Source organism: Epinephelus fuscoguttatus, linkage group LG24 (genome assembly GCF_011397635.1).
Source record: "Epinephelus fuscoguttatus linkage group LG24, E.fuscoguttatus.final_Chr_v1".
NCBI classification, from domain to species: domain Eukaryota; kingdom Metazoa; phylum Chordata; class Actinopteri; order Perciformes; family Serranidae; genus Epinephelus; species Epinephelus fuscoguttatus.
The window spans coordinates 15,164,302-15,187,749 of record NC_064775.1 but is presented as its reverse complement, the minus strand read 5'-3'; the positions used below and the strand labels follow the sequence as shown (position 1 = coordinate 15,187,749).

Below are 23,448 nucleotides of genomic sequence, written 5' to 3'. Positions count from 1 at the left end.
CTGCACATTTAGAGATATATAGTTAAACATATATCTGGTCTGACCTATCTGACGTTTCTGCTGTACTTATTTTATTGTACTTATTTATTGCCGCTTGGCTCAGAGGTAGAGCGGGTCGTCGACTAATCGGAAGATTGTTGGTTCGATCATCGGCTCCTCCAGCTCGCATTTCGAACTATCCTTGGGCAAGATACTGAACCCCAAATTGCTTGCAGTGGCTGTTCCATCTGTGTGTGAGTGAATGGTTACTGAGTAGCAGGTGGCACCTTGTACGGTAGCCCCCACCACCAGTGTGTGAATATGTGTGTGTGAATGGGTGAGTGTGACATGCCGTGTAAAAGCACTTTGAGCGCTTTGAAGATTCAGTCACTCAGGTCATGATAATTCTAAGTGCTATATCGTAGACAAACGGATTTGCTTGAGTTTAATGAACTGAAGAAGCCCTTTTGGATGAGAGGTGAAACGTCAAGAAAGTGAGACATCAGCACAGTACCAGCAATCCCTTTCTTAGTGCTTGTTGCAAAGAAAAGGACCACAATTCATTGAAACAACATTATATGAAGACAATAGTTGTTTATTGTTATTTTTAGACCTTAATTGACAAAGAAAATACAGTTGTGTGTTTCTTTTGTTGCTCTTGCAGCCATCTTGCCGATGATTTCTCATAACAGTCAGTTTGGACTGTGCCTCTGGAAAGGGCCATGTAGCCCAAACTGTTCGCCCTACCTCTCTATCCCAAAATGAATCAGGACATCCTACCCCTCGACGTGAACAAACAAAACGGAGGGTTAAGAGTGAAGTTGTAGGGGCAAGGGGTGTATCGGGAATGGGCCTAGGAAATGCAGATTTGGTCTGTTTGTCAAGAGTCCAAAAGCCCATATTTGTGCAAACATCCTGTTTGCTTTTATGCTATTTATGTTTCAGCTCCATTCTCTCACTAACTTGATGGCAAATGCAAGTGATTATTTTTCAGTTATAGGGGGATAAATAGTTAAAGTTCTTTGTGTTGTTCGCCCCATTTTAGAGTTTCAAAAGTAGCAAGACGTGAGAAAACATCCAGATAAAAGTTTCATGCAAGTTATTCAGTAGTCATTTATTCGTTTGTCATCAAAAACTGCTTTCTTGTATTCCGTGGCCTCAAGATGACTGCAAAAAATCAAAACTACCACTTCTTTTCAGGTGTTCAGCAGAAGCGAAAGAAGAGTCTTAACTGGAAACATCAAACACTGTCTCACTGTGGACATTTATACTGTAGTAAAAAAAAAAAAAACTAGAGCAAACAGCAGCTAGCCAAACATAAAGAGAGAGATAGAAGAGGGGGTATAAAAGCAGGAGTGGAAGAGAGGAGAGGACAGTAAAACACAAATTGAAAATGTTGAGCAGATAGTCCTAAACAGCAGAGCACTGCCATCATTTTCACTCCATTAGGTCTTCAGTTAAACAGGAATGGGAGCGGACATGCAGCTTTAAAGGGATCATCAGAAATGGCAGATTTCAGTGGGATCAGACTGCAGTTTTTAACAAAAGGTTTTCAACAACATCATCGCCTCACTCAGGGGGTGCTTCTGTTTAGGTTTACAGTGGAAGTCAATGACAGGAGAAACCCCAGATGACTGTCACAAGCTGCGAGGCTAGGCTTTGACTGATTTAGATGTCAAAATGACAAAGGTTTCAAAATATAGACAGCAGAGTTTATTTGACTGCACAATACCTGATAATGCTTGTGTCTTTCACTCTCTACAAATACCGTGTTGGCTCCAAAAATCCTGCTGTTCACAGTTTCATTCTTGTCAAGCTGGAATAACCTGTTATTGCTTATTGAAGTCTTATTTATTTCATGCAACCAATCACATTCAGTATTGTTCAAAACAAATACGGGCATGTTCGCTATAAATGCCTTAAATTAACACCAAAAACACTGAGGTGGTTGTGGCATATTAAGAAATGATCCAGGAAGGCTGGTTTAAGTAATACATTTTTTGATTTTAACCAAGTGGCAGCCTCTGAGACTGAAAAATTAAGCATATACAGAAGTGCCAAAAACTGTAGTTCCTCTAATGGCCACTTGAGGCTGGCTCCAAGAGCGAGTCAATCCCCACAGATCCCCTTGTTAAAATGCCTGACTTAACAGCAGAAATAAACATGTTTACAGCCTGGTACAAAAAACGGTTTTGGTGTTCGAAGTCATTTTTACTGTTCGTGACAACTGTACATGGGGGTCATTTTTATATGACTCATTCATTTGAATTTTATTTAGGCTTAAAAAATTACATGTAAAGTCAACGTAATGACGTGAATAGACGCAGATTCCCGGCAGGTGTGGCGATGGACATGACGTGAAATACTCAAATTAAGTGGCACGAATGAAGAGTGTAGCGCGATTTCGTATCTTATTTGCTTGAGTTGCAAAATTGGAACTGCAGAGACCAATTTGTCACGCGATAGCCAATCAGCATTGAGGTACTCTGGGGATGTATGATGCCAGGGATGCACCAGCAGAAGTTCATTCATCAATTTAGCGATTTCATGCAGGTATGACACATTATTTGCGTCTATGAAGCAGGTCAACACAAAATAGTCTAGTGCTCAAACTTGCACAAGTAACTCGACTCGAAAATTTGTATTGCATTTGGTGTTAACACAACATAAGGGCATGGCCGCCTTGAGTGACAGCATTGGTTAGCTATCACTACTGTGGCGTAACCCCAGATTCTCATATAGGTAAAGTCTGTCTCTGTTTTAGTGTGTTTTTAGTTCATCAAAGTTAATTTTAATGTTTCGGCTGCCTAAAAAAAAGTCTTATTCAGCTTTTGGATGTTTCTCATGTAAGTTTATTTTTGTTTTAATGGTATTAAGTCTGTTTTTTGCTAGCAGAAATTAGCATTAGCATTAACACAGTTAACCAGAGCTGTGTATGCACTTTGCTAACCAAGCTAGCAGATAGCGTTAGGGCTAGCAACCCCTTCTCATCCAAATATGGTCACTTCTCACTCCAAAAATACAAGACAGCAACAGCCAAAATGCCAAACTTGAAGCGACAAAACTGGAGTCCACAAACCAATGGTTGACGCCACAATGGCTACATCCATTATTTTATAGTCAGTGGTTTTAAGGGATTTTTTGGTGCATTACGAATACAAATATGACACAGTCAGGTATTGTTGTCCTCATTAGCTTCCACTGATAAGCTACCAGTCTTCCTGTGGACCTTCAGTACACACAACTACATATCAGACATGATGTATACAATAACAGTGATTAAAAAGATTGATGTTAGATGTTAACATTATTCCATATTAAGGTGTATATTGCAGTTTAAAACATACTGGAAGAGAAACATATTTCACTTAACATTTCTCGTCAAATGCTAACGTTTTGTGCTGGTGTATTTAAGTCAAGGGCAGCTTGAAAGTTGAGATGCTGTAGTGTTAGATTTGTAAGACATATTAGATATAGATATATTAATTCCTATGTATATATGTCAAACAATTTTTTTTCATCCCCGTCTAATATGTTGATTTATGACGTACTAGACTAGACTGAAGCAATATTTGAACCCTCCTCTGTAATCTCTGCCTTTTTTTGCACCCTTCAAGTGATCAAATTCATATTGAAAGATATCAAATCTCTTATTTTAGCTGCTTAAATAAAACATATTTATAGATGTTGGCCTAATGAAACCCGCATCAGTGTAACTTGTGTATTCATGTCATGTATTCAGAAGGCATCTGCAAGTAAAACATGCCAGATATCAAATAAAATTTGCATTCATTTACTGGAGGTCTTATTAAGCATGCAGCGAGCAAGCGGGGAACTTTGCTTCCCAGTGGTTTTGTTTCTGTGAGGCTAAATAGTGTTTTTATAGTGTTTAGTATTCCACTCTACCAGTGCTGTCCTGCTTTATGGAGCAGAGAACACACACAGTTTCATTAGAAGCACTGGTGGTAATTGTCAGTCTTTTGTGTGCATGTGTGTGTGTGTGTTTCAGGCAGTTACACGCCTTGGACTCTCCTCAAGGGATTAATCCAGAGAAATCCAATCAGGCTGTCTTCATTTCCACAGACAGCCATTTTAGTTTTATTAGCCCAGACAGGAGCCAGATATTCTATTAGAGATGCACTGTAGTTCCTCCTCAGCCATCCAATCAGCAGGATCCCCCTCCTCCTGCTTAGTGAAGCTGTTCAACACAAAAAACAGCACTACTAGTAATGAAGCTAACATGGCTGTGAGGTCTGACAGATCATGTTGTCGTCAACGAGGCTGTCAGCTGACTGCTCAGCTCATTACACCTGCCAAAACTTTGACAGACAATTTTCCTACTGTCTTTGAACGTGACCATTTCACCTTCAAAGTGCTGTTTGACCAAATTGTCATAAAACTCAAACTTAGTGGTATGTTATGTTCTGTATATATATTCAAAAAGCTTGTAGCATACTCCTCTGTGCCATGGAGCTCCATAGCTTCTTTGCTTGTGACATCATACATCGGCGCTCTGTCCAGGCAACAACGACTACCAAGAGTTTCCCTTGAGTCCTGAAAACAGTAGTACATAAACGGGTCAAGTTAAAGGTTCTATATGCCACATTCAGAGCATCGATATTGCAGCAAACATGTCGCCTGACCACATCTAAAGGCAGAAATGTTTACGACAAAAGCCTGTCTTACTAGGCTGCGTCCCACTGCTCTCTGGCTCTCTGATCTCTTTTCAGGAACTTTAGGGGATTTTTTTGCACTCTGTGCATATAAAAATCAAGTGTGCACATCAAGGTTAGCCAGTTAGCTTTAGCAACTGAAGTAATGTGAGGGTTGTGGCAAAGTTTTGCATTACAGTGCATACAGCACAAAAAGTCAAAACATTTTAACAATATTAAAATGGGATCTCGTAAAGATTGTCTCAGGCAACTGCCTCATTTTGACTGTGTCCAAACCAGACAGCCAATCAAAGGGCAGTATCCAAAGTGACCAATCAGAGGAGCAGAGACATCAGCCATTCCATCGCTGCCTTCAAGTCTCAAAGGTCGACTTAATGATCGAGTGAGTGTTGAGCCCTTGCAAGCATATAGAGGGTTGAACTCGCTCTTGTCGCAGCCCCGTGTTTGCAGGACCACATTTATGCATGCAGAGCAGAAATGCTCATTCATTGTTCTTTGCACTCCAATTACATGCATGCGACTGTTTTTTATGTGCATGGATTTCAAGACTTACTAAAAAGCACATTACTCATTCAAAAAGCACACATGTTGGGATAGTCTCCTCAAAAGCATTTGTGTTGTTGCACTTAATTGCATACATAGAAAGTGACAGAATGAGTTTGTAAGCATATGAGGTCTTTTAGGTTTTGATGTAAGGTGTCACATTGTGGACCAATGATTGCTTGTTATGGCCAGATTATCCCACACTCATCAACTAACGGGCTGTCTTGATTTTGCGTTTATTAAAAATCCAACCAGCCTTTGATCACATTTTTTTTATCAGTCTGTTAGATCTCACTTTAAGTGCATTTCTGCACTGCAGAAATGTTGTATGCTCCTGCTTATGTAGCAACACATACACACTCTTCTGTTTATCTGTTCACTCTGTATACTGGGAAGCTGTGCAGGAAGGCGGTGTACACTGTAGCTTATCAAGTGACTGTCTGGATGGGAGTCAGAGAGTTCATCAGTTCATATAGGGGTGTAGAAAGGTCTGTATGGTGGGACGCTAAGAGTCTGCATTCAGCAGAGGAACAGCTGTGGGCAAGAGGCTGTGCGTCAGCCTGCTGGTGGGGGATCAGATACTCCTATAGAACCTCCCATGAGGAGGGGGCGGGGGTGTCTCTGGTGATACTACGTGCTCTCCAAAGACACAGCTTGAGATGTGCTCACATTGCTGAGGGCCCTCTCGCTGTTGATTTACGGCTATGTGATAAACAAAATAATCTCCTCAGTCACTAAGTATTTTCAAATCCCCTTCCCTCCCTCCTTCTCTCTCCTCATTCTCCGTCCTCTCTGCCGTCAAGAACAAAGAAAGTAAAGGATGGAGGCTAACTGTGAGAAAGCAGAGGCTTTCTAATTATAGCTCCGTTCCTGGAGTATGGGTGTCGTCTCTGAAACAAGCAGCCGGAGTTCATGCGTCAGTCCTGCAGAATTATGCAAAGTGCGTCTTTGATCATTAACGGCAATGTCAGACACTAACCTGGTGTTATCAGAACGTCAGAGAAGCACACGTATCTTTTGACTGTCAGCTAGTTTTCAAATGATGTGATTATATAAGAATATAGTCATAGTGATTATATAAAGGATTAAAATAGTTTTTGTACATCATGTCATCAAAAAAAAACCCCATCTCTGTTCAAGTAAATATATGTAAATATGTTACTGTCATAACAATGGGGGTTTTTTTACCTGCTCGTAAACAAATATTCAAATGAAAATACAGCTCTACCAGCAATGCAGACGCAAGTGTGCCTAACATAGGGCCTGTGGACCAGAAGAGGCCCACCAGAGGGTCCAATCCAACCAAGTGAACAATCTCAAAACTCAGGATGTCCATATATAACCGTAAATCCATTAACTGCTGAGAGTATTTTAAAGTGGTTACACCTTTCAGTCTGAAGGTTAATTTTACTATTCTTTAGTTCACTGCACTGTACACCAATTGTTTCTGGTGGGAGCTAGCTACTGGTGCCGCCGATTCGGCTATTACCACTAGTAAAACCATCCCAGCCCAGCAGTGTTGCCGTGGAAACATGGTGGCCACTCTGAATAAGCGGCTCAATTTTGAGAGGCGAACCCCCCTGTTAGCATTATCACTATCAGCTGTATTAGCACTAGTAGCAGTGTCCGCATGGCTAGCAACGCTAACATAGTTAACGATGCCAAAGGGGTTTTGCAGCTTAAAATGAAGGCGCTTACTCACCAGGGGGACCTGGGCATAGACCAGAGGATGGGCATTGTGTTTTCCGCAGCAATGCCGTCCTACTACCAAGACCTCTGGTAATTGCAGAATGAGCAGTGCCACTTGCCCTGGGTGGTTTACAGTGCAGAGCGTCCAAGGTTGATGTTCGCTAACCAGAGCTAACTCCAGTGGAAAGAGGCAGATGTATCTTTTTATTTTGTCATGTGTGGCGAATTTTCACAATGAATAGAACGATGAAACACATCAGAATCAGTGTGCAAGGTTTCTGTGCGTAACCATTTTTTTCGGATGACAAATTAAAAGAAACGCATCCGAAAGAAACAGCCTCAGTGTGCAAAGGGCTTAAGTTGTCATTGGATGATAGCCGATGAGTTCTAAGATTGCTTTACAGCTAATGCGTTCCGCCTCTCCACACAGACTGGTCAATACTACTCGGACAACAAATGGAAACCACAATGCTTCCAACACCAACATTTTATCCCATTGCCTACATATTCTGCAGACATATCCAGATATATGTTTATAGAGGTTTATCAGTGGGTGACTGTGAACAGCTAATGTTGCAGCACTTGTGAAGGCTGAGAGGGGTCAGGCTTCAGGAGCAAGTTCAACAGTGAAAAGCCTACTTCATGTGAAGTGCTGCTTCAGAGGCTTTTTCATCCTGACCAGAATACAGTTCTCTGAAAAAGCTATGAATATTTACTGTGGTAATATTTAAAGATACTAAACAATGTGCAAAATATGGTCAATCAGAAGCTTCAGTATGAAATAATCTGTATCAGACTTTGGAAATCTTTTGCTAAGGCACAAGTCATCTCAGGTTGCTCATCATCTGTTTTGTTAATTTATTTCTGTACACAAAAAGAAAGAAAATAATTTGGAGATGTTTTTATTTATAGGTTAATATGCCATGGTTTTACTGCTCCAGCCCACTTGAGATCAAATTGAGCTGTATGTGGCCCATGAACTAAAATGAGTTTGACACCCCTGGGTAAAGGATAAATTTGGTTTATTCCAGTTTGGGTCTTATTTCTGTTTCATCTACTATGATAACATTGTGCTCAGCAAAGTAATTACTGAGATATGGGAACATGTCGCTACAATAACAGGTTGTAAACAAGCCAACAGTTTATCCAGATTATCCAGTTTATTTGGAGGAGAAACTGAAAGTGAGAGCACCTGAAATGTTGCTAATAATCCTTCATTGCACAGGAACACTGTGTGCACACAAATACAGTAAATACAGCAGGTCAAATTTACAGTCTGGAATCTGTGGCAGATGTTTACAGCACACAGTGTGGGTAACAGCCTTCTTTTTCTTTTCCAAATTACCTGGGGATTTTTTTTTTCAACATGTGCCTCATGCCCCGTTTAGCTTCTGTTCAGTGGAATAAGTTGAAAATGTGATTATTGATAATATGAATGATGGCTAGAACTACAAAAATAAAGACCCACATTATGATAGGATGGAATTATCCTTCAGCAACATTGTTGTGGTCGAAAATTTGCAGCTACAGAACACTTCCTTGTCTCTGTTTAGATAAGATAACTGCATAGATAATTGATTCATCGTTTTAGTCCTTTTTCAAGCAAAAATTCCAGCTGGTTTCAGCTTCTCAGCTTAGAGGGATTGTTGCTTTTCTCTGTCATAACTCATAGTGAATTCAAGGTGGAAACAGGCATGGGTTTCCAAGCATTTCAGAGTGGTTCTGGTGGTGCTGGATCGCCTTCTGTTTTCCTCAGAGCCTAGCAACTACCATTTTCTACAGTTTGTTCAGTTGTTCCTCCATCAACTATTTCTGCTACTGGGGAAACTGCAATGAACTCACATTGAGAGTCTTTGCTAACAGGGGATAGTTAACGATAGCTACTGGGAAAAACGAAAGCTCTATCTTCTTGATTTGGTTGCGCAGTTGTTGATGCACTTCCTTTCCTTAGTTAGTAGTAGTAGTTAGTAGTGGCAGACAGAGCTGCATAGTTGGCTTAGAGGGAACTGATCTAAATGCAGATGGTACGATGGTTCTAAAACAGGGCCCAGTGAGTGACCCTGGCCCAAGGAACCCACTGGTTGTCACTGGTTGTTAACGTTAAATTGTGGTTACTGTCATTAGTGTTTCTCTGGCACACGAATTTCCTTCAGGATAAATAACGTTCTGTTGAATTGAATTGAATTGAATTGAATTGAATTAGAAGTTGTCACCTTCTGGATGTGTATTTATTCAACATAGTTTTAACATTTCATAGATAGCTTGTCGCCACAGTAATATCTCATGGCTTCCATTTGTTTTCAGTGCCACAAGTCGAACCTGTAGTTATGTTACTTTACTCAGATGGACAGTTAATACAGAGTTATGTTCACAATATGGCTCACATTTGGTTCCGTCCCTTCAACTTGAACTTCTGTTGTGATCCATCCCGACCATCACTCGTACCAGGTGTAAGTTTACAACGTGATCCTCACATCAGGTCGCTCTGAGTCCACACCCCGGGTGATCGGCATTCTTCTCATATCTATCCTTCATGTTGCATGCACCGATGGGAGCCCCGACTGATGGATGGGTCCGGAGTGGTGGAGGGGTCAGAAAAGCCTTCACCCCGCCCATGCAGAGGGTCTCAGTGGAGTATAGGCTTACTTTGAGGCAGGCCTCATATGCGGACAATATGTCTGCCTAGAGAACAGCCTGAAACACTTCTTTCTCACCCGGAATGTTCTGTTGAAGATTATTTTCCCATTAACTTATAGTGCTACCAGGGTGCACGATAAATACTTTGATTTTTCACTGATCTTTATCATAGTTGTGCTGCAGTAACAGAGTTCATGTTGCTGTGAGGAACCACAGGGGCTTTCTTCAGGATGTTACTGGGAGAATCAGCCCCGCTCTCTGTGTCAGAACTTTACTCATCAGTTGATTCTAGTGTGTGTGTGTGTGTGTGTGTGTGTGTGTGGTGTCAGTCGACCCGTTCACCCCTGCTCACTCAGTGTCACTTCCTGTTCCCTCGTCTTTGGTTGGATGGAGCGCTCGGCTACTTGTCTTTGTGCAAAAAAAAAAAAAAAACAAGGTGCCCCCTCTCCCTACTGTCCTAATGCATCTATATTATCATCGTCACCCTCAGTTTCGTCAGAATTTAACAGTGTGCAGGGAGGCTTTTTAGCTTTTTATGACTGCCGGTGTAGATGAGGAGCAGAGGTATTTAATTTTTTCCTTTTCGCTCTCTTTGATAGTGAACATTAAAAATGGTGGAACTTATTTCCTTTACCTAGAATAAAAATTTGAATTCCTCTTATGTCTGACAACATTCTGAAGTCTAGTTTAACGTTAAAAAAAAGAGAAATAATGTACGATTATCTGGCAAGTGCAAAATAAATGTGTCGTCAAATGTAACTTTATCTGAAAATAAACTGTGAATTGTAGCGCTAGAGCGAAGCTTTCCAGCTGAGGTATGTGCTTATGTCTGTCTCCCCCCTAAACACTGAACAGGACTGATAAGAAAAATCGGACATACTGGACACTATAGAAGTTAACTATTGAGTCGACAATGTCATATACAACAAAATGTTACTAATGGTAAATATCTCTGGAACGCTGCACATGAGAGACTTACTTTTTCTCCTAGAAGCTAACTGTCCAGCTGCTTCAGTGAGATCTTGTCCCTTTCAGAAGCTTTGTAATCCAGCCTTGAACTGTGGTGTCTTTTTTGAGACTTTATAAAAGAAATTGATGATAAATGATAAATCCAACACTGAATAACCTCTGTGATTATTGGTCCATTTCTTCATGTTTAAAACAGTAACTGTTGGTGTAAGTCGTATCCTTTTCAGATGTTTTGTAATTCAACCTTGAACTCCAGTGTCTTTTTGGAAACTTTGTGAAATAAATCCAGAATGATGTCGTCTGTGACTATTTTTTCCATTTTTCCATGTTGGAAACAGTTGTTGTTAGCTGTTCACTAGTCGTCCATGGTGCCTTGGGTGGAGTCTGTCGAGCAATCAGAGGCTCCATTCAAAGTTCCATTACTTTTCCTGATGTTTGGTGATTTTTGGTGTCTTATCATTTCAGTATCAGTATTGAGATATTTAGGCAGGTATCGTAGGCCAGTGTCCAGTTGGCAGGAAGAGTCTGGACTTCGGTGTCACAGACCTGACAGAGTTGTCAGATAATGACTAATATAAAGACCACGGGACACTAAACTAAAACCAAGGCCAGTGTTATTACTGCTGCTGCTACTGCTGCTGCTCGTGCGACTACCGCTTTTTAATGATGTAGCACTTGAATATTAAAACCATTAGGGAAGAGAGGGAGAGAGAAATTGAGATGTGATTCATTACTCTGCTGTGGGTGAGTTCACTCCTCTCCTCAGTCTTTCTCTTCATTATATTCTCTTCTTTCTTCTCCCTCATTTCTCCATCTCTCATTCTTTCCTCTTTTTTTTTTTTTGCCGTAATTGTTTTTCATCATCATTTGTCTTTTTTTTTTCCCCTCCACGTTGTCGTTCGCAAATGTTCGCTTTATTTTTTCATCTGTATCCTCTATTTGTCTCCTAAATGACAGAGGATGACTCAGGCTGCATGGGGTTTTTATTGTGCTTCAGTGTGTGTGTGTGTGTGTGTGTGTGTGTGTGTAGGAGGTACAGTGCTAATAGTCCCTCTCTCCCTGGCAGACTAATGACTAGTTTGTGCTTCTCTGTCTCTCCCTCTCTCTCTCTTTCTCTCTCTTTCTCTCTCTCTGTCTTGCTCTTGGAAATAATTAGCTCGCTCGCCCCCTTTCCAAAGATTACATCTATTATCACAAATTCTCTCTTGTCCCTGTTTTCTTTCTTTTGTCATCACTATCCTCATTTTTTCTGTCGTGTGTCCATCTCTCTGTCTTCTGGTAGAAGAAGGAGCAGCAGCTGGTGTGTGTTTAAACGTGGTGATAATGGAGTTGTTCTTTTGGTTTTTGGTTATCTTCGTTTCCTCCGTCGTCATCACAGTGAAATCAGGGCTGCATTGTACATCCAAAAATAACACGCTCTCTCCCACAATTTCCATATTGTAATAGGTACACTAAGACGTTTCTGTAAATACTTACAGTCACGTCATATGTGATGACTACGACTGTTTCAAATCTGGTTAAAGTCATTTAAATGATGCAATAAAACATCTACAATTCCAAACTGACCTGTTTTGGTAATAAATATGGAAACATCTACCACAGTTTAACATTACTAATCGCAGACAGGCTTTTAACTAAAGTAAATGTTAGTAAAATGGGCACTTTAGTGAGCCTCTTTAGTGATGATGTCATCCTGCACAAGTGGGAGCACCTGAAAAGTCAGACAGATAAATTTATCACACATCTTTTAACAGTCATGCCTCTCTACTAGAGCTGGGCAATAAACACCAACCAGCCAAAACATTAAAACCACTGACAAGTGAAGTGAATAACATGTTGTTACAACGCAATGCTCTGCTAGGAAACCTTGGGTCCTGGCATTTATGTGGATGTCAGTTGACAAGCACCACCCACCCAAACATCATTGCAGACCAAGTACGCCCCTTCATGACAACAGCACTACCTGAAGTGCTATATCCTGAGCAACTGGACTTGCTTGAGTGTCTTGAAGACGTTTCACCTCTTATCCAAGCTTCTTCAGTTCTAATGGACTGGTGCAGAGTTGAGTCCCCCCATGCGACATGCCTCGCTCGAAGAGCTGCTCAGGAAAAGCCAGAGGACGTGGCAGAGAGTTCAAGGAGTCAACCTGGCCTCCGACTTCCCCACATCCCAATGCCATCAAGCATCTTTGGGACTGGTGGCGGCACCCCATGTCACAACCCACAGAACTTAAAGAATCCATTGCCAACACCCTGGTGCCAGACACCACTGGACACCCACAAGGACGCCTCACCGTGGATTGGGGCTACGTCTGGGGTGCTGGCATCTCCCAAGGATGCTTGTTCAGATTGGGATCTAGGGAATTAGGAGTCCAGGTCAATGCCTTGAGCTCTTTGTCACGTTCTTCTGGCCATTCCTGAGCAGTTTTTGTTAAGCATGGTGCATCATCCTGCTGGGGGGGCCACTGCCATCAGGGAGTGCTGTTGCCATGAGGAGGGGTACTTGGTCTGTAGAGGTGTTTGGATGGAATGCCAAGATTAAGGGTTTCCCTGCAGAGCACTGAATTGTCACGAGACTGGTACATTTATGGAAAGAGGTGGTGCTTAGGATCTGTTAAATCCATCCAAATACAACAACTCTACACATCTTTGAATCTTCTGATTTGAAACCGCTTAACAGTCTCATAGACAGTAGAGTTATTTCGATACAAATAGAAATCTAAAAAGACTTTGTGGCTGTAAAGGTGGTTGGGGCTTTTCTTGGCAAATAAGGACCAAGCACACACTGCCTTTTTTTTGTTCTTGTTGTTACGTTTTGTTTTTTTTTTTTTACATATCACAGCCTCCTACTTGGTCCTCCAGATGGTCATATTATAAATATCAAACACAGGAGGTTATTCAATTTATTGACTTTTGCTGCCCAGAGGAATATTTTTCTCTTTTGGATCAGGGATGCATCTCCAACAAAAGAGCTGTGGCACAATCTGATAACAGAATGTGTTCCCAGTGAATACATCTCATGTATGCTTCACTCATTGGATGCTTTCTTTAAATTTGGGACCCTTACTTGGAATATGTTGGACTTCCGCTGTCTTTTCTTATGTCTCAGTTGTTTTTTTCTATGTTGTATATGAAAAATATAATGAATATATTCCTGAATGAAAAAAACATGTAACAGCTTAACTTAAAGTTTTCTCTCTCTGTCTCTTTCAGATGACCTGGCGTATGAGGTGCATTGGTTTTTCACCAGGCTGCGCGGTGGAGAGACGACGACCCAGGTGGCCAGCGTCGACCGCTTCGGCGTTGTGAGGAAAGACACTCGCAACTCATCCAGTGACGTTTCGATAGAGCGCAAAGATACACACACCTACATGTTGAACATTCACGGCACTCAGGACAGGTGAGTGTGGAGATTATCGACCGTGCTTTGTTCGTGTTCGTAGCTGCAGTCTTACTTCATGTCTGTTTGTGCTCTGTGGTTTCCAGTGACAGTGGTGAGTATCACTGCGTTGCCACTCCCTGGTACCTGTCGGCCTCAACTGGAGCCTGGACTCAAGCTGGAGAGCTGACGTCATCTCGAGTCTTCCTTACAGTTCGATTTGCTGGTGAGATAATACAACGAATGTCTAATTTAATTCACAGATTTTACATTTTTTGCTCCTGATAAACACTAAATCTCTTTTTCTTTGTCTTTCTGCAGTGTGGGAGTCCCTTAAGTTACCTCTGTTATATGGAGTAGCAGCCTCAATAGGTAACGTAACCATCACCCATTCAAGTAATAGGAACAATGCAATGTTGAATCATTGATTTTTGATTCAAAGATTCAACGTTTTATACTCTAGTACTGTGTACAGTTCATCAACATCTGGTTTGTTGCTGCCATAGAGAATGACAAACCATTATAGCCTGTAGTTTGCTGAAATGTTGAGGTAGATATTCTATTATATAAGTTTGAATGCAGTTTCCAGCCAGCAGCAGCAAAATGTCTCTAAAAATATGTAAAAGTGAGTTTTATTTGGGCTTCACTTGGCTCTCTGACGCTCACTGTCACTGTGGACGTCTCCACTCAAACTGCTGGCTGATAGACTACAGTTACTCTTCTGTGCTTGACTGGCTGACAGTGCTATGCTCAGGCTTATTTAGGACACATGTCTGATAGCTGGCAATGGCAGTGCACAGTGGATTTAAATAAGAGAAGAATCTGAATTTTTTGTTTTAAGCTGAATATAGCCAATAGTAATCAATAAATTATGCCTGAACTGGCACTGATGCTAATCTTGTGAAAGAGCTGAGGACATCCCTAGGTATTATTCATGAAGAGAGTCTTAATTTGGAGGCATTAGTAGTGGGTGTAGTAGTAGTGCTGGTAGCTGTAATAGCCTCTAATGTTGATTCTAGTTTCCTTTAAATGAATAGTTAAGGAAGTTGTAGCGTCCCCTCGCCAATGTTCTTTAATCTAAGCACAGGCGTTACTACTAACACCAACGATAGCTCTGTTCTATTCAAGTGCTCCAGTGAGAGCTGATGCATTTCATTATTTACACCTGTGTCAAGGAATCTACAAAAGAAAAGACATGACGTCAGTGACAGCATTCAGATTTTGCATTGGAGCCAGAACTTGGTGTCAGTTCTATTGAAGTCAATGGGGCAAGCACAGCAAATCACACTATAACCCATCATATCTTTGTTGTTTCACCTGAGACTGAAAATTCCTTCCACCAAATTACAAACACGCATTTCATGATGTGGGCTGACATTTTTTATCGAAAAATGCGCTTTTGTTTTCCTTGTTATAGGTGTCCAAACAGATCATGGCTCTGTCCATCAGCTGCAGAAAGCTGCTGTGAGCAAGTCATACTGTAGGTTACATGTATTAGATTATCAATATCTCACCAACCTGCAAACGGTTAATGATGTTTAATAATATTCAAAAGGGCTGATGTTAGCCAGCTCTGTAATGTTTCCTAATATGATCAGAGGGTGGGGCTAATTGTATTTATTATTTTGTTTGTCAGTGAACTAAGTTAGCATTTGCACCTTGTTTAACTGACAGCCAACAGATGCCCGACATTAATTGGGAGATAAAACCGTCACCATCAATAAAAAATAATCATGAAGGTGTAAAAGGAACAGCCAGGGAGCTGTTGCGTTAATAAGTGATCGCAAAATTTCACAGCCGCTCAAGGTTATGACTTATGTGCATGCTATCTGATAATCAAGGCTAACATTAGATAACTTTAGTACTAATGGAAATCACTGAGTAAACTGCAAGGCATTGTAGCTTATGGCCAAGTCCTCGTTTGGTGGATATTTACCTAACTCTTGAGTCCAGTCAGAATAATGTTCAGAGCCAATGGACTGTTATTATAAGGCAGCAATACTTGTGCAGCTCCTGAATTTCCCTACAGGGACAATAAAGTATATGGTATGGTATCGTATCGTATCATATCGTATCGTATCGTATTGTACAGTATCGTTATAGTGTGATTTGCCGTGCCCACCTAATTAACTTCAATAGAACTGATACCAAAGTCTGGCCCCAACTGTGACGTGAAAATGCCATCTGTGGAAAAAAGCCTATTGCTATGGCAACTTGCACGATAAACACATCGCAAAAGACTGCAATACTACACTTTAAATATAGGTTCAGTGTATTAAATTAAGTCTGCCTGGAGGTGCACTTCTTGGCGAGTGAGGTGTATCAGGCTAGTGCTGCCATGCTACTCTGCATTGTTGAGGGAGGAAAGTGTGACAACATGAGTGCAGACAAAGTGTGAATGCCAGAAAGGAACTGGTGCCTGAGAAAAATAGCGCTTCAGCTGTCTGGCGACATTTTGGATACAGAGGAGAGAAAATATGGCACAAACACAGGTACTGTGCAAGTCTGAGTCAAGAACTAGGAACACTTTAACATCTGTTGATGCTTGAAAATGTCTTTATTTGTTGCAAGTGATATTCTTGTCGCGTATGGCATATGACATATTTTCCTGGTATTGTGCAGCCAGAGTTAAAATACAGGTAGGTTTCTAAAAAAAAAAAAAAGTTCCTGGAAATATCTCTGAGGTGGACAGGCTTATAGTGATACCAGGAAGGGATTTGGCTGCTGTAAACAGCTCTTCTGCCAGTAATGGTAGTATGAGTAAAATTAGTAGTAACAATAGTAGAGGTACTGGTGGTGTAGGAGTGGTGTTGGTATTGTGGTTTTAACCTTATTGTGTGTCTCCAGGTGTGGGCCTCTTCTCTCTGGTCCTGGGTCTGGTCTGCGCCCAGTGCTGCTGCCGCAACACCGCGCACACCCCACGCTCACGCAACAAACTGATGGACCTGGAGATGGACTGACAAACACTTTCCCCCGCACCCACACACTGCAGCGCTCACAGGAAACACCACACACAGAACCGACACACGCCCATAGACGATTTCTGGGACACCCAGTTGTTTCCATGCGACGGACGTTGGGAGTAAAATGACACGCATCGCTTTGGAAACAGAAGCCTGACACACTCGATCTCAGTGCTTTAAGCGGTGCTCAGGGTTTCTCAGCTCTGCAGTGGAGGAGCAGGGGACTTTTCTAAGCACCAATGAGACTTCTGTGAAGACACATTGAAATCTGTGGCGCTTCCAGTGAATTTTTTTTACACAGATATATTTGCTCCCAGTTCAGATCATAGCACTACAAGAAGCTCTGAAGAATCCAGAGTTGAATTTTTGAGGAACATTTGGCTTCTGAGACGTCACTGCCACTTGGGAATAAAGGACCACGATACAGATCTGCTGCCTCTGTTACCACAAGGGATAACTAAAGGAGCGCTCAGGCTGGACTACTTTTTTTCTTCCAATGCCAAGGTTCGAGTCTCTCAGAGTAACGGCACACCAGCGTTCCCCGTTGAATTTTCTTTTTTGAGGAAGTGTGGAAAATTCAAGGGGTGGTTGGGGTTGGAGAGACGGAACGTATCTCTCTGTTACGTCACATGTCTAAAGTTATTTTATATTCGCAGAGACTGGAGGTTTAGGCAGCCTGAGCCTTATTTCTGTCATGGAATACATGTTCATACGGGCAGCAGAAGTCCTAGAAAACGAAAGTGCTCCGCGTGCTTTCCACACGAGAGGTATTGCACTACAACTACCACCCCAGAGTATTCCTACCTTAACAAAAGGACGATATTTACTTTTATTCTCTAGTTTTTTTAAAAAATTAAGAGATTTTAAAATGAGAGACATTTTTAAGCTTTACACGGAGATATGCAGTTAGTGTGTTTGTGTGTGAGATATACTGTACGTGGTGCCAATATTTGAACTGATGGAGGTGTGCTTGGTTCAAATCGCCAGATCAACACTTGAACAGCCACTAAAAGTGGCAACAGCAAGCACTCTTCTTTTATAGATATTCCGAAATGTATCCTGCTGTTATTTTACCAGAGTCTCGTGTGTGTTGGTGTGAGTGCTGTGCTACAGTATGTGAGACAAAGAGTTGCATGTACTGTTTTATAACGACAGACTGACGAGCAACACAAGCCTTTTCCTGGGTTACATTTTGACGACATCAAAGTCTCCCACCTCCAGATTTTTAAAACCTTGCTTCACTGATCGAGTCTCGTGTGTTCACACCGTGAGCAACATGACTCTCTGTGGGCTCTGGTGCAACAAACTATTACTTCCATGTTTTGAAAAAGAAAACCATGCATGTTTCTCAGTTTTGTTTTTTAAAGGAAAAGTTCAACACTTGGGGAAATAAGTTTATTTGCTTTCATTCCAAGATGAGAGGATCAACACAATCTCTCATGTGTGCTGTGTGGTCTTGTTGTGGTTAGCTTAGCTTAGCTTAGCTTAGTTTACAGACTGGAAGCAGGGGAAGACAGCTAGCCTGGCTTTGTCTGAAGTTAATAAAAAACACACACTAGCACCACTAAAGCTCACTTATTAACACATTGTAGGTTGTTAGTTTAATCTCTAGACATTTTTGTGTGATGCCGTTTTTTTGTTTTTTTTTTGGCTGAGCGGGTGGATAAACTGTTGATGAAGCAATAGTTCTACAATGTAATGCCTCCTAAAACCACAAATGATCATGCTGACATTACAGTTTGTGTACAGATTAAACAAACTTTAAAATGTGTTAATTAGAGGTGCTGGTAGGCATTATTTTTTTAATTTAATTATTTAATATTGGGCAGAGCCAGGCTAACTCTTTCTATCTGCTTTCAGTTTTAATGCAATACTTTCTCATACCTAAACAAAAGAATAAATCAATTTTCCACTGACTTTTAAAACAACATACATTACTCTTGTAACAGTTGCAGTTTTAAACCTATCCTAGCATAAGTACTTTTGTCACTAACGTAACGTGACTTATGTCTCATGGAAGAAGTCACATATGACACTAGCCTAGTATGCTTCACTTAGTAGAATACTAGGCTTTGTCATAATTTAAAAAAGTTAACATTGACTTTGTAGTGCAAACAGCAGTCTCCTGGCTATAAGTCCTGTGCATGTTTGACCCATCCAGCACTGCTACTGTCAGGCACTTTTCCCATCTTAATGCGACATTACACTTTGTCACTTTTTATGCAGGTTACTTCACCTACATCTCTGCTCCCATAATAACTACTACAACCACTAGAGGGAGCCACCTTACAATAAACGTAAGTATGGGTCGTAATAAGCTGCATGCACAGTCGAGCTGTGGGATCGTTTTTCGGTCTTGATGCTAAGCTAAGCTAACAATCTCTGACTCAGCACACAGACATGGCATTCAGATCAATCTCCGTTTTTAAATAGGAAGCAAATAGGCTTACTCCCCAAAATGTTGAACCAATCTTTTTAACATTTTTGTAAAGCCTCTTGTTGTCATTTTTGGTTTAGCTAGGCTAGCTGTTTCCAGTTTTAAAGGTCCAGTGTGCAGGATTAAGTGGCACCTAGCAGTGAGGTTGCAGAACTGAAACTTCTGAGCTACTGTAGAACAACATGGGGGACTCCACCACAGGGGAGTACCTGCTCTGTATGTAAATTTAAATGGCAACGAAAATATAGTTGTTTTTTTTCTGGTGATTATAAACTAATGAAACCATAGATCTGAATATTGTATACCATTTCTGCCAACAGATGCCCCTAAATCCTACACAGTGGACCTTTAGATATTACTAACTATCCAGAAATGTAACCAGAAAACTTTCAGTTTCAGAGCTTCAAACTCTGACACTAGACACAGCCTTTTTTTTTAAATAATTTAGGATGTTTTTTCCATTGTGAAAATTGAGAAAAATTGTACCTTGCACTTACCAGCCAAAACTGAAAATCATATCTGCACAACAAAAACTTTACCAGCTGATAATGAAAGTCATCTGTTCCCAGCACGTGTCGGCTGACCTCTGCTGAGTCTCTGCGGTGGTTTTCTTTTAAGCAAATGAATGAATCGTATCACGTTGACTGCTGTGTGAACACAGGCTCACAGTTCCAGCAACAACACACACAAAGTGAGGCCATTTGTGTCCAAACCCAGCAGGACCTAAACAGACCTGTTAGGTTTGTCGTAAGATGTGCCAGGCTGTGTTTCCTCCTTCACTGACTGGGCTTGGTTAGCGCTTTGTTTGATGTTTTAAATAGTTTTAAAAGGTATTTTAAGCAACTATCGGAACTGTATGAGCAATATCAGGCTGTGGTCAGGTCAGTCAGCGCATGTGAAGCTGTACTCTGGACATATTTTTTACCCTCAGTCAGAACTAAAACATTTAAAGATACGATTATTTTAAGACATTGGATGTTACATATTCAAACCATGAATCTGTTGTTCACTTAGCTCTGACTTTGTGCACCAAAACACCTCAAATTCGGCCTGGCCGGGCAGCCAGTGCAGAATACTTAATTATTATCCAGTCCAAACAATCCCCAAATCCATAAATATCTCTGACTGAAGAACTCCAAGAGTTTATTTCATAGCTTCAGGAAACACCCAGACAAACCTGTACACATCCTGCTACAATAATATATTTTATTTTCAGTTCGGGACACTAAGGGGTTAAACCGAAAACCCACTTTGAGACATATTGAGACAATATGTGTGTTTGGGTTTGATTGATTGTGACAGTTTCTTCAAAAACTTCCAGTGCGTCTCCATAAAGCTTCTCCACAGGTGTGTGTGGGGGTGTGTGTGTGTGTGTGTATGTCTCTCTCTCTCTCTCTCTCTCTCTGTGTGTGATAGAGCTGTTGCAGTATTCAAAATGGGTTTTACCACTATCACGAACACACACACACACACTCACAGTACTGGAGCTCACAGGTTAATGATAGGGCTCCGTGCCAAATGCTCTTAACAGTGAACAACACAAACACGTAGCATTGATACACTCCTCTGAACATGTCACTGCAAGGTTTCCCCAGTGTCCTTTTACTTTGTCATTTTATTGCAACGAGTATGATGAATCATGATGATGGTTTTTTTTTAAATAAATAGATTTGTAAGATGTATTCATTTTGTAAATTATTTCATATGTCCTGATTTTATTGTGTTTTTATGGTAATGATTTCATTATTGTTTATTCTCGATTTTGTTACCCAGCTGTTTCCCCCTCATGGTGGTGTACGTGGAATAAGGCAGTACAGGAGGAGGCGCACATTAAAATCCTCCAGGACTGTAACATGCTCATGCTTGTTTAACCCAAACAATGTGTAATGTGACTGCAGTTGCTTCGGATCGAGGTCAGGACTCATTTGTTTAAAACCGGACCGAGACCACCTCTTCAGGATGGTCTCGGTCCGGTTGTTTTGGTGTGCACCTGAGTGCGACTGCTGTGTTCACACCTGCCCAAACAAACAGCCCCTAGGAGGCAAACCAACTTGAGTTCAATTGAAAAGAACCAAACGGGGCAGATATGATAGCTGCCTTAAAAACAGCTAGTTTATGCAGAATGTCCCGTTTCATGCAAGGGAGGATTCTCAGTACCAGGTACTGTCCAGGACCATGGTTTTTCGGTGTATCAACTGAAGCCTCTGAATGGGCGTTTCCCAAGACAGGGCCAGGCTTGCTGGGAGACACACCATCGCTTCTGTCATGCACTGCTGACTGGAGCATGTCATCAAGCTGTAAAGCTTACGAGCATTGACGTCATGTTATTTACGTTCTCACAAAACCAACATAACATTAGCTATCAAACGTTATCAATTTAAACCGTCAAACTTTCAAATTCCAGTTGCCCTTGGAAATTAAATGATAGCATGCTAACATTAGCGCACATACCCTTCAGATGCTACTTTTTCATGTTATTTCCTGCACACTCATTGCTGTGTTCATCGAGCATTTTTCATGTGGATTCTACTTTAAACCTCACCTTCAACATTGAGCTTGTATCTTGTGATCACACCAAGCCAACGGTCCGTCTTAGGTCAATGGCGGGCAGTCGATGAGCATCTGTTGCCCTAATTTTGGGGCATTTCCTGCATGGCTGGCACTAGCCAGCCCTTGTGGCCTGTTTTTTGGTCGATTCAGCATGCTGAATTGGTGTCCTAGATGGTGGAGCCCGTTGGTGAGAGAAATCCTTGTGATTGGCAGTTCAGCTCAGCACAAGAGAAGGGAAACAGAAGTGAGGGAGGCAAACAAACAAGACGGCGTGAGAATAAAATAAACTTGTTACATTAGGTCCGATTCATTAGGTAAGATTTCTTCTAGCCACTGAGCTCTTTAGCAGAAAGACTTCGTAATTGTTTGCATTATCGTTTGCTGCCTCACAGTAAATAGAATTTGTTCTTTCGACATCAGGTTCAGTTGTTAATGTGCTAACTGGCTAACTAGCATCTTGAATCCATCCTGTCGGTCTTACAGCTTCCCCTTTTTCAGTGGTGAGTACAGATGATGCTGCCTGCTGCGATGGAGAGTGATGAAGCTCAGCGTAAGTTCAATAAGGTAGACTTTATTTATGCTATATCCACTGACAATTTTCCCTCTATCCCACTCCTACTGCTTCCACCAATCAGCTGACGATGGTGTTCCCTCTCCAGGTTAGCCAGTCAAACTTTGCCACGATCTCCTTCAGCCATTCATGTTGCTGCTGCCAAACTTTGAATCTCCACTTTGCTCCTGTCAGCTGTCATTTTAGGCAGGTTGGCAATCGTTCACATTACCAACCCACAAAGCAGCAACAGTAGCTCTGATAGGCTAGCTGTTGTGTTTTGGTTGGATCTCCAGCTGCTGCCCTGTCTGTCTGTGTGCAGCCAATAGGGGCGGTTCATACTAGGGTTCCTCATGATGTCACTCTTCTTCCCCCAAATCAACATTTATGTGTTTTGTGTTTGTACAGTTGATTTATTGTCTGAATAACACCAGTAGATATTTAAATGTGGAGGTAGTTCTGGCTGGCCCACATTTGCCCTCTTTCTGTTAAGATGTGGCTGCTGATTTTTTTTTTCCACAGGATCTGATGTGGTCGTGATCAGAGTTCCTGCTCTGAGACTTGTGACAAATGTGGGCCAATTTGGTTTTTCTTCTCCGTCTCTGGGCAAGCCATCAATCAGGTTTTTGTATGCTTGCAAACATCTGAAAAAATAAAACAACTTCAAAAACTTCTAGCAGAATAAATGTTTTATAATTCAACATTGGACCGCGGCTATATCTCTTCCTCTTCCCTCCATGTCTTTAATACTGTGTCACCCATCCCCTTGTTAGTCTTATGGGATTTATTTTCTGTCTGTTTATAGTCTTTCTCTCTTGCTCTGTCACCAATCTCTCTTTCCCTCCGTCTCCCTGCTCCATTTCTCCTCTATATTTCTCTTTCACTGCATCTCTCCTCATCACACCCATCTCTCTTTCACTCTTCATTAGAAATGCAGAAGAGTTGAAACCTCGGTTGCTCTCCTGGGTTTTGATTTTTTACACCACTTTAACAACACTTTCTCCATCCAACTCTCTCCCTCCATCACTCTTTCTTTTCTCTCATCTCCACATGAGATGGAGATGAGAGAAAAGAAAGATC

The 23,448-nt window shown here is 41.4% G+C and overlaps 1 protein-coding gene across 1 annotated transcript in view; it reads left to right on the top strand.

Moving 5' to 3' along the window:
- The window catches only part of ptgfrnb (prostaglandin F2 receptor inhibitor b), an 82,340-nt gene extending 59,373 nt beyond the window's left edge, over positions 1 to 22,967 (top strand). Inside the window, exons 12-15 of the mRNA XM_049570713.1 lie at positions 13,703 to 13,889; positions 13,976 to 14,094; positions 14,190 to 14,240; positions 16,716 to 22,967. Coding sequence (XP_049426670.1) covers positions 13,703 to 13,889; positions 13,976 to 14,094; positions 14,190 to 14,240; positions 16,716 to 16,828 — 470 coding nt within the window. The 3' untranslated portion in view covers positions 16,829 to 22,967. The remainder of the gene's footprint in view (positions 1 to 13,702; positions 13,890 to 13,975; positions 14,095 to 14,189; positions 14,241 to 16,715) is intronic.
- The last annotated feature ends 481 nt before the right edge of the window (positions 22,968 to 23,448 follow it).